Source organism: Sinocyclocheilus rhinocerous, unplaced genomic scaffold (assembly GCF_001515625.1).
Source record: "Sinocyclocheilus rhinocerous isolate Xijiao unplaced genomic scaffold, SAMN03320098_v1.1 scaffold1553, whole genome shotgun sequence".
Classification (NCBI taxonomy): domain Eukaryota; kingdom Metazoa; phylum Chordata; class Actinopteri; order Cypriniformes; family Cyprinidae; genus Sinocyclocheilus; species Sinocyclocheilus rhinocerous.
Genome location: NW_015639764.1, coordinates 331,061 through 348,476, shown reverse-complemented (window position 1 = coordinate 348,476; position 17,416 = coordinate 331,061). Strand labels below are relative to the sequence as shown.

General features: G+C 37.4%; 1 protein-coding gene across 3 annotated transcripts in view; it reads left to right on the top strand.

Moving 5' to 3' along the window:
* The window catches only part of LOC107751624 (kinesin light chain 1-like), a 35,599-nt gene that overhangs the window by 10,217 nt on the left and 7,966 nt on the right, over positions 1-17,416 (top strand). For 2 of the 3 annotated variants that reach the window (XM_016567365.1, XM_016567363.1), the window contains 3 exons: positions 1,183-1,307; positions 1,869-1,910; positions 2,311-2,828. The exons of the other annotated variant lie outside the window; for it this stretch is intronic. In XM_016567365.1, the coding sequence (XP_016422851.1) occupies positions 1,183-1,307; positions 1,869-1,875 (132 nt within the window). In that variant the 3' untranslated portion in view covers positions 1,876-1,910; positions 2,311-2,828. Of the gene's footprint in view, positions 1-1,182; positions 1,308-1,868; positions 1,911-2,310; positions 2,829-17,416 lie in introns of those variants that run through there. 3 annotated transcript variants of the gene reach the window in all.

The following is a 17,416-nucleotide window of genomic DNA, read 5'->3' as shown; positions in this document are numbered from 1 at the left end:
GAAACACACTGGAATTAATAATTCACTGAAAACGCAAAGCGATTCTCTGTTCTCTCTGCAATCTCTGATGTAATCAGCCTGGTTTCCTTTATATTAGCGCTGTTTTGGACGGATTGTTTGAATGCATTCGCTTACTGGATCATTGGACTGAAAACTTTCCCAGAGTTTAGCGGCTTAAAATGATCTGATCGCAAGCAGAGAAGCAAAATTGGGTTAAAGGGTTAGAATAGAAATTGTGCTTCAGTAATTTTGCGTTAAATTATTTTACTGCGTTAAGGATTGTAAAATTAATCGCATGCGTTAACGCATTAACGTTGACAGCCCTAGTTTTTTTGTTTGTGTTTTAATCATCATTTGTGTGTTTTCACTTGTCAGAATCTCACAAGAATATGCCAAGATCAGTTTTCATCCCAAAATCCCCCAAAAAAGAAATGAGAAATTAGGCCTATAATTTAAATAAACAAAAAAAAATAGTTTTACACCTTTTAAAGAGATACCTAACCCAAAAATGAATGTTATCATCATTTACTCACTCAAAAGTTCTCCCAAACCTGTATGAATTTCCTTCTTCTGTTGAGCACAAAAGAAGATATTTTGAAGAATGTTGGTAACCAAACAGTTAATGGACACCACCTCCATAGTATAGAAAACGAAAATGCTATGGAAGGCAGTGGGAACCAGAAACTGTTTGGTTGCCGGCATTCTTCAAAACATAGTTTTTTGTGCTCAACAGAAGAAAAAAATCATACAGGTTTGGAACAAAGTAAGAGTGAGTACATTTTTGGGTAAACTTTAATATTTTAGTTTTTCATTATTTCTATTAAATTCTCAAAAAGTATCTTTATTAAAAATCATCACGCATGATGAAAAGCCTTAAAGGTGAGTTACAGAATCTGATGGGTCAAGCAAGCAGCATGAGAGATTTCTGTGCTTGTTTCTGACAGCTGCTTTGTGAGGCTCATGTTTGTCTTTCAGTATCAGAAAAGCTGATCTGAGTTGTATAAAGCAAACACAACATACTGTGAGAATAAGATGAAGGCTTATATAGATTAATTCTAATGCAATACACTCAAGCTACTGTTTTGTAAATACAGTGGGCCAAACTAAAGTGTGTTTGATTGTGTCACTTTTTTTTAATGTGAGTGTGTGGGATGTGTATTGAGTCTGTGTGTGTTTGTGCAGGATGGCAGCGGAGCACTGAATTACAAAGGCTCATTTGCGCGGCTCAGAGATGAGTTGCTCAAGAGAAGTGAAATGCAGATGAAGAAACTACAGAACCGCAAACCCCCAGAGACGCACAACACCAAATAAACATATTAAACTTTGTAAAATTACCCTATTACAGCAAATCCTGATCTGGTGTAATGGGACAGAATTCCAGTCACAAGCTGGGAGAGGCTACATGATAAAACACCTTAAGCGACTGACAAAATGTAATGTCGCTGCTGGTTAGGACAAACACTCCATGTTAAATAGTTTTTGCTTTCTAATGTTTTATAATATTATTTATTTTGTGCTGCACTCTTAGTGCACTCATCTCTTAGTGTAATTAGTCAATCTCAGCTTGTGATAATGGCAAATACTTTATGATAATGACTATAGACTGACCCAATCCCTAAAAGAAAACATTTAGTATTTGTAGTAATTAGAAAGATTTTATTAGCCATTATTTCTCTGTTTGAGGGTGTCAGTGGAGGGTTTGTAAGTTTTAGTAAATTACTCACACACACGTTAGAGTCATGACACACAAATCACCACAGACATACATGAAAACTCAGAATGAAGATTGTCCTTTAGACATTTTTTTTTTATCTTTTTCATTTTAATTTTAGTTGTCATTTTCATTGTAGCCTATCTTTATTCTCTAGAGAATGAAAGCATGACACCTCACTGAACAAGACGAGTGACAGGTAACTAATACACAATCTCAGCTTTAATGTAAAAGATGTAAAATTACTGGAAATTATTATAAAATCACTTTAATGCACTGCCTTGTGTGGCTTATTGTTTTTTTCATAAGTAAACAAATCAGTGCTTACAGTTTTAAGTTATTACATTTTAATGAAAAAGTATGAAGACAAACATCTATTTCTGTAGAATAACATCATTGATGAATCTATCATACTCAGACTAGCAAGATGAATTAAGACAGTAAATAGATTGTATTTGTATTAATGTTGACTTTAACTCTCTCAAAGATCTGACTGATACATCTTCAGATGATGGTCCGTTGTTTCCTCTCACACTTTCAGCTTACATTCGTTTGTTGTCTTGTGTGTGTCTCTCTTTATGTTTTGTTCTTATATTCAGAGTCTGAGAAGCTGACGTCTGAAAGACAGTCGAGATTTGAGCTCCAGTAATGTGGATCTGTACAACAGCAGTTAAAATCTGTCCACACTAAATTGCTCCACCCTTAACAAACTAGAACCTTCATATGAGACTTATAAACTTAAATATGTTTACATTTATTTTCAGCACCATGTCAGATTTTACTTTAAGCTTTTAGCCATGCTGGTGTTGCTATGCTGTTTTCAGGGAGTTTTTTTACATGCATACAGTACATGGCATAGTTAAAATCTATGGTGTCTTCTGTTTTAGCATGCACTCTGAGTATTTCCATTTGCAAAAAAGTCTTAACTGTATACAGGCTGATGCTTCTTTGTATTAGTTGGTTGAGTAATTATGTAATTAGAAACTGTAAAAGACCCCAACAATCAGACTTCTAATGCAGATCAAACTGCATGCATGATCAAATCAATCAGTTGCTTTAATAACTTTATTAGCATAGTGAATTTGACACTCACCAATAAAGCACAGTAAATAAAACTCTCACAAATAAAGTGTCTTAAGACTTTTTATTATCATTATTTGTGCTTTCTCATTGTCCTTTACTGTCTTATCTGAGGTTTTCTAGCATTATATTTGAGAGAATGTCAATGCAAGTTAATTTTGAATGCATTTTGTTCAAATTTAATCTGAAGAAATAATGCCATCTGACCTGTTTTAATCACACCCAAAGGTGATCAGAAACTCCACCCTCTTACAACACTTACCAGGAAGAAACTGACTTGTTTCTCCTTTCTGTCATATTGACTCTGTTCTCATTTTCTTGGCAAGATCAACAACGAATCAGTGTTCAGCGAAGAATGAAGAAAAGTACTTTCAGGGTGGATTTTTGAGAAGTTTGTTTCTGAACAGACAGCAGATCTTTATGATTCTCATGGTTATTCATTTTTTTAAACCATTAATCAGAAAGTGAAAGTAAAGTTTAGATTGCTGGAGCTCAAACAGCGAAAATGGATTCACTTTCTGTGGAAGAACTTTCTTGTCCTGTATGCTGTGAAATCTTCAAGGCTCCTGTTCTTTTGTCATGTAGTCACAGTTTCTGTAAAGAGTGTCTTCAACAGTTCTGGAGAACCACAAAAACTCAGGAGTGTCCTGTCTGCAGGAGAAGATCCTCAAGAGATGATCCTCCATGTAATCTTGTGTTAAAAAACTTGTGTGAGTCGCTCCTGAAGAAGAGAAAAGAGAGGCATTCATCAGAGTCTGAGGAGCTCTGCAGTTTACACAGTGAGAAACTCAAACTCTTCTGTCTGGAGGACAAACAGCCGGTGTGTTTAGTGTGCAGAGATTCACAGAAACACGTCAATCACACATTCAGACCCATCGGTGAAGTTGTTCCATCGTACAAGGTAGGACAGATTTATTTCTGAATAATTTGAGGATTTTGCCATAAAGACATACGTCTGTGATATTTGTCACACAAATATATGATATCAAATTCATGAACATACTACAAAAATCTCTAACGTCTTATAGATTTTCCTTTTAAATTTCAGGAGAATCTCAGTACAGCACTAAAGTCCTTACAAGGCAAAGTTAAAGACAAAACAAATATTGTAAGAGAGTTTGAGAAAACAGTTAAACACATTAAGGTGAGGAAACCAAACAACTTCATGATTTGTAAAGACATTCAATTAATATAAATTCGGTCTGTCCAGAAAGTTGGCTGTTGCTGTAGATAATGTGATGTTTTTCTTCAGACGATTGAAGTGAATGTGATTTGATTTCAGTCTCAAGCTGAGCACACAGAGCGTTCTCTGCTCTCTCTGCTTCTGATCCAAAGCCACTGCAGTTCTGATCCTGAATGTTCTTCCAGAGTCCAGATCTCATCACAGCCGGATCCACAGACACCTTCTGGAGCTTTGATTGATGTGCCGCGTTACTTGGGCAACCTGCCGTTCAGAGTCTGGAAGAAGATGCAGGACATCGTCCAGAACAGTGAGTCTGCAGAAGATCTGTGCTCGCACACTTACACTGGAAATGATGCATGGGGGAACAGTTAAATTTTAGCATTATGTATAAATAACCAGTTGAGCTGCTGCACCAAAATGAGCTTTAAAAAAGAGAAGGACAACTTGGTCCACAATATGTTTACAGTTACAGTGATACAGCAGATCTCTGCACTGTAAGAAAAAAACTGTAGAAAATATACATATAAATAAGGATAATGTCCTGGCAGAAAATTAACAGTATTTTCTGTTAAGTTTACAGACATTTCCTTCAACCCTAAATCACTACACAATGCAATGCGTAATTCAAAATATGGGTAAAACTCCTGTAAAAAATAAATGTGGAAAATTCCTTTTTATTAACACACTTTTCTTAGAGTATACAGTTCAGTTTGATTGTTTTTGTAAATAGCAGTTTTTGTTGACATGAGATGCACATATAATACATATACATGCAGTGCGGGCAACAACGCCTGTTGGATATTACAGACGATTCTAAGGACCACCCACTGGTCCAAAGACCAAATTCAGTGGTGTGGGCAAAAGTATTGTGCATGTATGTTTTTCATCTACTACATCATCTACTTTAATTCTGACTACTATTTAATCTAACTTCAATTTCAAGTAATTATTAGGTTTAAACTGTGTTGATAATTTAAACCTGTATTATAATATTGGTTGCAATATCTTTAATGTAGATATTGATTATTCTGAGTATAAGATATTTTCAATCAATGAAGTTCTAAACGAAGGTTAGACCACAAACATTCATTTTTCTTAAAGACAGACCATCTGTATGATCTTTACCTCAATTCACCATCTAGTCCAATTCCATCCACTGCTCCTTCCACTCCCCTTCAAGGGGCCTCCAGTCACCCATCCAAGAGAGCTAGGTGTGCCTCCTTCAGCCAGGACGCAGTGTCAGCCTCCAGCTCTTCCAGCGGCTCCCCTATAGCTGCCATTCCCCCTGCTGCCTGTCTCCGCTGCCATCATCCCTACCCCCCTTACTACTAGTGTAAGTCTCGTGGCTGCAGCCCTAAGCCCTCTGTCTTCACAGTCCAACTCAGCCCAACAAACCCACGTCTCTCAAGCATCCACTTCTGCCTTTGGACACACTGTTCCACCGTCTAGCCACACCTTCTACCCACTGTGGATTTGCCATATCACACCAGTTTCGGTTTCTTTCCATTTTCTTTCCCCGGAGCCTCCATCCATCTCTAACCCGCTTCACACTCAAATCCTCTCAGGTATGGACGTGGACATGGCTTCTCTTCTATCTCCCATCCCTCAAAAAGACTGCCATTGATCCATGGACTGTGACACAATTTCCCTTACCCTCAAAGATTCAGCATCTAGCTCCAATTGCATTATTTCCCTTGCAGAATTCGTTTTAGCCTTCGGAAAATATACAGATGTAATCTGTTCAGTCTTCCCAAATAGACGCAAGGAACTGAATGATTACCTATCCATCATCTCACTCTTGCCCACTCATTATCCAAAATTCCCCAAACCCCCAGCCAACCCCTGAAACTGTCAAATCCACCTCATACGTGCCACAGTCTGGGTTCGAATGCTCAATCTCTGTAAATCAAAAGGGATGTTTATCATCCATTCCAATTTGCCAAGTTTGTAATCATTTCAATGAATTTCATTGTTTCAGGCAAAGATGTAATTTTTTGCATGTTTGTAATTTTTGTGGCGGTGCTCATGCCCACCCCGTCTGCCCCATGTACAAATCTTCGGCAAAAAACAATGAAGATCTCAAAAAAAATATATAATAAAATCACATTTTGTTATTTTTTTAAGAAATTCAAACAATAAATACCATTTTGTGGTTGTTTAATGTGGCGTGACAGATCACTGTGTGCCTCAGTTCAAGCAGCACGCTAACCGATCATCTCTTCCTCTTTACGTGTTGTAGCACAAAATAAACATGAATGAACATCAGAAGGTATCTTGTTTCAACCACGGAAAGACGTCAATGCACACCATTTCTCAAGTTCAAGTCCGCCAACGTTAATATACTCTCCTGTCTGATTTCTTTGTCTGACAAAATGGCAGATACAGCATTATAATAACTGGTCAGATCACCTGTCAATCAAACTCCCGGCGAAGGGTGAATTCTGCTAATTAAATCTGCCGGTTGTGGAGCATGGTTAGCCAAAATCGATATTAAATCAGCCTTCAAAGTCATGCCAATAAACCCGATTACTGGCAACTCTTTTGAGTGTGCTGACTCGGAGAGTCTCCTCTCCGCTGACATTAAATTTGGAATATTTTTGTAATTAAAGTACCTTCAATCCACTTCACAGTTGATAATAACTTATTGAGAGTTAACTTTAATCAGTTGTTTTGAATATTTAGTGAGATTTAAGTGCACTGAGGGCAATTTTCGTTATTTCGCTGACTCGTTCTGTCAGAAAAATGGCGTCTAAGAAATCTTCAAAAACTGTTGCAACTAAGGAGGACGCCAATCCAGGTGATTCTATCTCACAGGGAAATGTGAATGCGATACTTGCCGCAATGGGTGCCCAAGGGGATGATTTGAAAAAGCTCATAGAGGACAAGGTGACAGCATTAAGTGCTCGCTTGGATACGTTGGATGCTACGCTGGTTAACCTGCAGTCAGAACAGGCCGGCGTTAAACAAAAAATGGTGGAGATAGAAGGTGCCCTGAACGGTACTGATTTACGCCTCGGAGAGGTTAAAAAGGTGTGTGAAGACTTGCGTGCAGAAAACAAATCTCTCTGGGCTAAACTGAATGACTTGGAAGGACGCTCTCGAAGGCTGAATCTCAAATTTGTGGGAATAAGTGAAGGTGAGGAGCGGGGGCGCCCTTCTGTGTTCATTTCTGACTTGATTACCGAACTTTTCGGCCGAGACAACTTCCCCAAACCTGTGAAGATTGACCGAGCTCATCGGGCGCTGTTACCCAAGCTGTCTGAAGGCCAGAGACCTCGCACCATTATTGCACGGATCCACAATGATCGGGATAAAGACTTAATCCTCCGTCTGAGCCGGGATAAGTTTCCTCTGGAATATAAAGGAAATTCATATCTTCCCTGATTATGCACCGGAGGTGACAGCGCGGCGACGTGCGTTTAGTTCGATCACGAAAGCTCTGCGGGAGGTTGGGTTGAAAAGGTCCCTGCGTTTTCCATCAAAATTGATGGTGCATTACAACGGTCGCGAGCTTTCTTTCGAATCTCTGGTAGAGGCCAAAAAGTTTGTGGATAACTTGTTGAATGACTCAGCGTAGCCTCTACGTACTCAGCTTGGTCCGAGTATGGACCTTGACTAATAGAAGTGGACTATTTTTGGAACATTGTTAATTCTCACTGTGGTACGCGATTCAGATTACTGACTATTTGTGCGGTGGAGAACAGAAGTTGTTGTTTTTTTCTACTCCTTGTGTATTTTTCATTATTTCTGCTCTTCTTTTTGGCTAAGGTAAGCTAAGTTAGTCTTGCACTCTTGTTGTCTCCGAGACGATGGGGAATACATGCTGCTTCGGTTCATGGGGCAGCTGTGGGGAGTTTGTGAGTTCTTCTTTATGTTTTTTGTTGCACCAGATAATGTTTATTCTTGTTGCGGTTGCTACTGATTTTGTGTTTGCTATGTTTTTGAAGATGTTGTATGACTGGCACTATTACTACTAATAATAGCGATCCTGGAGTGAATATAACATTTGTTAGTTGGAATGTAAGAGGAATGGGGCACCCGATTAAGAGGGGGAAAGTGTTTGCACATTTAAAGTCATTGTCGGCTGACATTATTTTTCTTCAGGAAACCCATATTAGACCCAATGAACAGATGTGACTTAGGGCAAATTGGATTTCACAAGTTTATCAAGCCAATTGTTCGTCTAAAGCTAGAGGTGAGGCTATACTTTTTCGGAAATCAATTCCTTTTCGATTGCACTCTGTGGTGTCTGACCCTGCAGGAAGATATATTATTGTATCCAGATGCATTAATAATTTCCCGATTACATGTGTTAATGTGTATGGGCCAAATATAGAGGATCCTGGTTTTTTTAGGAAATTATTCAGGCTCATTCCAGATACTAACTCGACCAATTTGATAATTGCTGGAGACTTTAATTGCTATTTGGATCCTCATCTCGATCGTCACTCCTCACAAGTTCCTCCTTCTATTCAGTCTGTAGGTGTTTTAAATCATTTGATAAAATCCATGAATCTTGTGGATATTGTCATAAAGCAAGGCCAGACACAACGGGTAAGTGAAAGACAGGATGGTTTATTGGAACAGGATGTGGAGGAGTGGAATGGGTTAGGTTAAGGCAGGTGAGTGTCAACAGAGTGAATGATTCCAGGGTTCTTATCTGAGTTCTGAGGGTGAGTGTCTGATGTCGGTTTCATGGGAGATCGTGGAACAGCTTCCAAGGAGTCGTTGGAGGATCGCGGGAGAACCAGAAGGTAAGTCTTTCGAGGAGACTATCATATAGAGAGTCCAGGGCAGTCCATAGGAGTGAACGGTAGACCAAGACAGTGAGTGACTGTGATATGTGTGTGTATTTGTAGTGTGGCTTGATTGGTGACAGCAGGTGCGGGTGATCAGAACTCAGGTGACTGTGATCGGGTGATTATCCGGGCTGGTGACTGCAGTGACTGTGATGAATCCCTGACAGATATATGGAGATTACTTAACCCGACTGCTCGTGATTATTCTTTTTGTTCTCGTGTTCATAACTCCTATACACGTATTGATTACTTTATTATTGATTTTAAACTCATTCAGGGGGTGACTCAGTCCAAATATCATAATATTCTCATTTCTGATCATAGCCCTATTTCTATGGGTTTGAAATTTTCGCTACCAAAGGTGCAGTATTGTTGGCGCTTCAATCCTCAATTATTAATGGATAAACAGTTTCAGTCCTATATGTCTGAGTGTTTAAGTCAATTTTTGGAGACCAATGATAAGGGGGATGTTTCAGACTCTTGTCTGTGGGAAACCTGTAAAGTAGCGTTAAGAGGTCATATTATTGCATATGACTCTTCGTTGAGGCGGGAGAAGCGTAGGCGTCTGTCTGAGATAGAATCCATACTTCCATCTTTAGAACAAATGTTTCGTTGTTCTAAAGCTCAGAGTGACCTTAATGCTATTCTTAAGTTGAAATATGAATATAACTCTATTTTGAGCGATCAGGTTTCTAATTTGTTAATAAAACTTAAACAGAAACAGTTTGAATTGGGAGACAAAGCAGATAAGCTTATTGCCGTGCAATTAAGGGGTGCGCAGGCTAGTAGGGCCATTCATCAAATAAAATCTCAGAATGGTACTTTATTAACACATCCTAAAGAAATTAATAATCGTTTTGCTGAATTTTACAAGCATCTTTATTCTTCCAGCTGTTCTGAGCTGAGCACTACAGGGGATCAATTTCTTGATTCGGTGGACTTTCCTAAACTTAATGAATGTGCCAGAGAGGAATTAGAGGAACCATTTACTCTCTGTGAAATTTTGGAGGCAATTAACTCCTTCTCTAATGGGAACGCCACAGACCCTGATGGGTTTAGTGTGGAATTCTATAAGGCTAATGCAAATGCAATTGCTCCTTTGTTGCTTAGAATGGTAAATCATTCGATTGAAAAGAAAAAATTTCCCGATTCTTTTTATGAAGCACATATATGCCTTTTGAAGAATAAAGACAGAGACGTTACAGAGCCCTCTAGTTACAGGCCAATAAGTCTTCTCAATTGCGATCAAAAAGTTATTGCCAAGATTTTGGCCACGCATTTGAATAAACATGTGGCCTCGTTAATTCACACAGATCAAACTGGGTTTGTCCCTGGAAGATTTTCTTTTTTTAATTCACATCGCCTGCTTAATATTTTGTATAGTAGTCAGAGTAAGTGTTCCAAGGCAGCTGTTCTTTCTTTAGACGCCGAAAAGGCCTTTGACCGTATTGAATGGAGTTATATGTTTTCAGTGCTGGATCGGTTTGACTTCGGTTAGAATTTTAAACTATTGATAAAAATGCTTTATTCTTCCCCCAAATCTGCAATACTTACTACTTCGGATAGGTCTGCTTTCTTTCCTCTTCAGCGTGGTACACGACATGGCTGTTGTTTAAGCCCACTGTTATTTAATTTAGCTTTAGAACCCCTGGCCATCCATCTTCGCAATCATCCTGGGATTAGGGGTATATATGGTCATGCTGAGGTTAAGCTGTCCTTATATGCGGACGATCTGCTTTTATATTTGAGTGACCCTTCTTCTGCTTTGCCACTTTTAATGGAATCACTTGAGGTTTCTGGCTCTTTTTCTGGTTATTCTGTTAACTGGGAGAAGAGTGTATTCATGCCCTTGGGTCAAGGGCTGGATGCTCACTTTTTAAGGTCATTACCCTTTAGAATAACAGAGGATCACTTTACTTATTTAGGGTTAGTCATTCCCAAAAATTGTAAACATATTTTCAGTCTAAATTTCACAGAAGCCATAAATAAGTTAAAAATCTCTGTAGATAAATGGAGGGTTCTTCCGTTATCTTTAATTGGTCGGGTCAATGCCATTAAAATGGTCTCTCTGCCTCGCTTTATCTATCTTTTTCAGAACCTGCCTATATATTTACCACATTCTTTTTTTAAACAATTAGATTCTGTCATTTTGCAATTCATTTAGGGCTTTAAAGCGCATAGAATTTCTAAGGCCCATTTGCAGAAGCCGAAAGAGTTGGGTGGTCTAGCGCTACCTTTTTCAGTCGTTATTATTGGGCTGCTAATGCAGGATTATGATGTTCTGGCGGATTAGCGATCAAGCTGCCGATAACTTGATGGATACACATCCAAAGTGGCTGTATATTGAGGCTCGGTCAGTTGTTGGTAGCTCCCTAGCTGCTGTTCTTTTTTCTAATCCTGTATCTTTAAAGAAGTAAAAATGTAAGCATTTTGTTGTGCTCAATTCCATTAGAATTTTAAAACAAATGAAGACCACGCTGAATATTACATGTCCTTCTCTGCACCTGCCCATTTGCAATAATCACATATTTTTGCCCAGCCAGTCGGATAAGGTATTTTCACTGTGGAGAGGCAAAGGACTAACCACAGTCAAGGACTTTTATATAGATGGAAAATTTGCCACTTTTGAACATTTGTATAAAACCTTTGATCTTTCCCAAACACATTTTTTTCCGATATTAACAGGTGCGCCACTTCATAAAACATTATTTTACTGAGTTTCAGGATTTGCCTCAGGATCATGATATGTATGATCTTCTGGGTCAACCTCCTATGGATAAACATTTGGTGACACTGTTTGTTTCTTTGTTTGTTTCTCATTTTGCAGTTTCTTCAGATCACCTCAAAGTAGCAAGGGAAATGATACTGGGAAAAATGTGATTGGGGAAGATCAAAGGTTTTATACAAGTGTTCAAAAGTAGCAAATTTTCCTACTAGTCCTTTGCCTCTCCACAGTGAAAATACCTTATCCGACTGGCTGGGCAAAAATTTTTGATTATTTAAAATGGGCAGGTGCACAGAAGGACACGTAATATTCAACGCGGTCTTCATTTGTTTTAAAATTCTAATGGAATTTAATTAATATCTCAAACGAGATTTGGGAAGAGGGACTGAAATGAATTCATACCTGCTCTATTAATTCTAGATTACAATTTATACAGTTTAAAGTATTGCATAGGTTATACGATACCAAAACTAAACTCAATAAAATGTACCCTTCAATTTCACCATTATGTGATAGATGTAAGAGCTCAGATGGCACGCATGGTCATTCTTTTTGGTTTTGTCCTGAGATTTCTGAGTTTTGGAAGAATATTTTTCGGTGGTATTCAAATGTTTCTGGAGAAGATATCACTCCAGATCTTGAATTAGCTTTGCTTGGATGTTCTGACCCTACATTAGCATTAACACATTCTCAGCAATTGTCTCTTATGTTTGGTATGGTGGTAGCTAAAAGGGTGATTTTGATGGATTGGAAGTCCTCTTTACCGCCCAGTTTTCATCAATGGTTGGCGGAGATGGTTGCCGCCATCAAGCTCGAAAGGATTCGCTTTTCCAAGATCTATGTTTCTAAAAAATTTGATAAAATCTGGGGCCCCCAGAGTTGAATGGATAGCTTCACTGTTTTATTCCTTCACTCCATCTTTAATGTTTTGTTTATGTTTGATTACGTATGTCTTTGTTTAAGGTGTATATTTTTCATTGTATCTGGTGCCTGTTCGTGGGGGGATAGATGGGGGGTCTCTTTTGTTTGTTTGTTTTTTTTGTTTTTTTGTGTATAGTATATATTTTTTATACATTTTGTGAGACTTTTATTTGTTTTATGTTTATATAAAAACTGTTATAAATAAAATTATATAAAAATAAAAAACTTTGGATGTAAAAGCAGTCCAAAAATTTTTGACACGTTTTTGACACATCCATCTCTGGGGCACAGTCATGCTGAAATAGATAAAGGATTTACCCAAAATGTTTCTACAAAGTTGGAAGCATAACATTGTCAAAAATGTCTGCATATTAACATTAAGGTTTCTCTTCACTGGGAGTAAGTGGCCTAGCCCAACTCCTCAAAAACAGCCCCATACCATTATCCCTCCTCCATCAAACTTTATAGTTGACACAGTGCAGTCAGGCAGGTAATGTTCCCAGACTCACCCATCAAACAGCCAAACAGAGAATCGTGGTTCCTCACTCCACAGAACAGGTTTCGACTGTTCCAGAATCCAGTGGCAGCATGCTTTACACCACTCCAACTGACACTTGGCATTATACTTGGTGATGTGAGGCTGCTAAATCATGTAAACCCATTCCATGAAGCTATCCTATGTGTTGTTTAAGTAAACACATAATTTTGAAACAAACCCAATCTTAAAATTACCGTAAAACAATTATTTAAACAGATTTTTAGAATGCACATTTGTTTCGGTATGCTTCTTAACAAAAACAGCAGACAGGCTGAGTGAAAAGACAAATTCACTCTCTGACAGTAGCCTAAGTGGCACTTATGGAAATGCACATTACAGTGGTTACAGGCTGTACAAAAAGAGATGCAAACTCAGAATTCTGAGAAAAAAAGAAGTTCAAATTGTAATATTATAAAATTGCAAAATATATATACAGTATATATATATTTTTTGCGATAAATTCAGAATTGTGTTATAAACTCGCAATTCTGAGGAAAAATGTCAGAATTGCAGGATGTTACCTCAAAAACAAAATTATTTCTTATTGCAAGATATAAACTTAGGTTGTGACTTTTGTTTTTTCTTTCTTACTTTTTTTCTTATTCTGTGATGGAAATGGGCTTCCATAATATTCTCCTCTCACGTTTGCCGTGCCAATGAGCGTATCGCTTCTCCTTCCGCAGCATTAGATAAAAATAATTTTTTTAAATTTATTGTATCAAAAAAGAAAAGTGAGTCGGAGTAAGAATCGGTCACTTCAATAAACCAACAGGATGCAGGTTCAGGTTTGTGTCAGGCGAAATTGGGCTAATATTAAAATAAAGATCTAGCCAGGTTGTTTACCTTATTATTAAACTGTTAATGATCTTACATCATTAAAGGAAAATGGTTTAATTCATTTACATTAGGGCTGCATGATAAATCGCATGTGATATTTAATGCGCATATATGATCATGGTTTTGCGTAGCTTGTCAGTGAACAACGGCTCTGTGTAGTAAATGCTGCTCCATGTGAAAGCACGCACGTGATGGAGATTTACCGCTGATTACAGAACCAGATTTACTGACAAGATGCGCATTAAATATCACATGCGATTTATCGTGCAGCCCTAATTTACATGACTACATGCATTGTTGCAAACTGCAAATTTTGAACTTTCTGTATTAGATTATTCTTTCTTACCAAGTTCTTAAAAATTCCAGGCACAATCAATCACAATGTATATACAATTACAGATGATTAAGCATTTAAATCGTCAGTTTGTTGTTTTACACACATGCAAACAGACATTATTTCATACACGATGTTACCAATAAAGATAACATTAACGTGGTTGTTGTTTCATTCCTTTAGTTCCCTTGTGCAGCACTCACTCACGTCTCCGTTCCGTCCTTCAGGGAACGAGGGTTACCATACGTAACCGAGACGTTTCATAGTGATAGTTCAGTTTGTTACACATGGTTTCAGCATTGAAGTTGTTACATACAAGTGTTTGCATGTGTGTGGTCAAACTGTAAACAGAGATAAACAACATATAATCAGATTACAGAATTAACGTAAATGATTCCACAGTGATCACTATTATATACCTCGCAATATGAACAGTATTTTCACAATATAACTCAACAAAACACCTTCTTTTAGCACAAAGCACTTGCTTAATGTACACTAAACATCTTAGAACACTTCCATTTGTAAGTTCGACAAGTCCAAAGGGACTGTCTGCAAAGTGTGAAACGCGAAAAATGTTACTAATAAAATACTCATTTACTTCACAGTTTGTCACAGCTCACTGTTTAGGAAGCACGCAGGAGGCACGAATAAACGAAAACAGTCTTTAATCCACGGAACACAGGGTACATCCACACTGGAAATGGCAGGAAACACACAAACATAACGAGTAGAACCGACAAACACAGAACGCAAAGGCAAGGACCTAAATACTGGGGATAGTGGTCTGGAGTGGACCTGACGAGATCATCCACGGGGCAGGTGGTGGATGGCTACCCGTTTCTCGCCAGAGTCCACTCCACGAAGGCGACGAAATCCTCTCGAAGACCATCCTCGGACGACGGTGCTCTTCTTGCGGTGTTCAAGCTCGCGTCATAGAATGAGCAGAGTGCGTCGTCCGGGTAGCTGGCGGTGCTAGCTAACAGCCAGGACAGTCTTGTATGGTCCTTGAGAGATCTGTCCCCCTGCTCCAGCAGGAGGAGGAGGAATTCCGGGCGGATGAAGGGATACATGAGGGGCACTACAGAATCAAAAACACTGTACAAAAACGGAGGGTAGGCACGGAGGTAACGGTTTTGGTCGGTTCTTCTGTCACAGTTCGCTGTTTAGGAAGCACGCAGGAGGCACGAATAAACAAAAACAGTCTTTGATCCATGGAACACAGGGTACATCCACACTGGAAATGGCAGGAAACACACAAACATAATGAGTAGAACCGACAAACACAGAACGCAAAGGCAAGCACTTAAATTATTGGGATAATTACCAAACACAGGTACAAGGAATCATAATTAAACTAAACGAGGACAGGAAAAAGACCATATAAGGAAAACCAGGAACAAAGACAGGGGCAAAACACAACAAAACAGGTCCATGATCCTGACACAGTAACTCACTGTAGTGTCACCAAATTCAGTTCACACATCATTGCTCTATTGCTGGTTATACTACAACAGTTATTTTGACAATAATTGCTTTTACACATTTTTTATGATTTTTTTATTATGACAAATAGTCAATAACTTCACTGTATCACACTGTACTTTCTCCAAATTCAGTTCACACATCACTGCTCTCCTGCTGGTTATACTACAACACTTATTTTGAAAATAATTGCTTTTGTATATTTTTTATGATTATTTAAAATGAAAAAAAGTCATTACCATCATTGTTATTGGACAAAATAATCAATAATTATTATTATAATTGATTATTGTGTCCAATAACAATGACAGTAATGACTTCTTTTTTATTTTTTATTTTAAGTAATCATAAAAAATATGCAAAAGCAATTATTGTCCAAAAAAAACTTGTAGAATAACCAGCAGGAGAGTAGCGATGTGTGAACTGAATTTGGAGAAAGTACAGTGTGTTACAATGAAGTTGACTATTTTGTCCAATAACAATGAAGGTAATGACTATTTTTCATTTTAAATAATCATACAAAATATGCAAAAGCAATTATTTTCAAAATAAGTGTTGTAGTATAACCAGCAGGAGAGCAGTGATGTGTGAACTGAATTTGAAGAAAGTACAGTGTGTTACAGTGAAGTTATTGACTATTTTGTCCTATACCAGTTAATTTATTGAATATTTTTTTAATCATAAAAATCATTCAAAAGCAATTATTTTCAAAATAAGTGTTGTAATATAACCAACAGGAGAGCAGTGATGTGTGAACTGAATTTGGAGAAAGTACAGTTTGTTACAGTGAAGCTATTAACTATGTTTCATAATAAATAATCATAAAAATCATTCAAAAGCAATTATTGTCAAAATAAGTGTTGTAGTATAACCAGCAGGAGAGCAGCGATGTGTGAACTGAATTTGGAGAAAGTACAGTGTGTTACAGTGAAGTTATTGACTATTGTGTCCAATAACAATGAAGGTAATGACTATTTTTTATTTGAAATAATCATAAAAATCATTCAAAAGCAATTATTTTCAAAATAAGTGTTGTAGTAAAACCAGCAGGAGAGCAGTGATGTGTGAATTGAATTTAGAGAAAGTACAGTGTGTTACAGTGAAGCTATTAACTATTTTTCATAATAAATAATTATAAAAACCATTCAAAAGCAATTATTTTCAAAATAAGTGTTGTAGTAAAACCAGCAGGAGAATTTGGAGAAAGTACAGTGTGTTACAGTGAAGTTATTGAATATTTTGTACAATAACAATGACGGTAATTACTTTTTTTTTTCATTTTAAATAATCATAAAAAATATGCAAAAGCAATTATTTTCAAAATAAGTGTTGTATAACCAGCAGGAGAGCAGTGATGTGTGAACTGAATTTAGAGAAAGTACAGTGTGTTTCAGTGAAGTTATTGACTATTTGTCATAATAAAAAAATCATAAAAAATGTGTAAAAGCAATTGTCAAAATAACTGTTGTAGTATAACCAGCAAGAGAGCAATGATGTGTGAACTGAATTTAGAGAAAGTACAGTGTATTTCAGTGAAGTTATTGACTATTTCTCATAATAAAAAAATCATAAAAAATGTGTAAAAGCAATTGTCAAAATAACTGTTGTAGTATAACCAGCAGGAGAGCAGTGATGTGTGAACTGAATTTGGTGACACTACAGTGTGTTACTGTGAAGTCATTTGCTATTTTGTCTAATGACAATGACGGTAATTACTATTTTTCATTTTAAATAATCATGAAAAATATGCAAAAGCAATTATTTTCGTAATAAGTGTTGTAGTAAAACCAGCAGGAGAGCAGT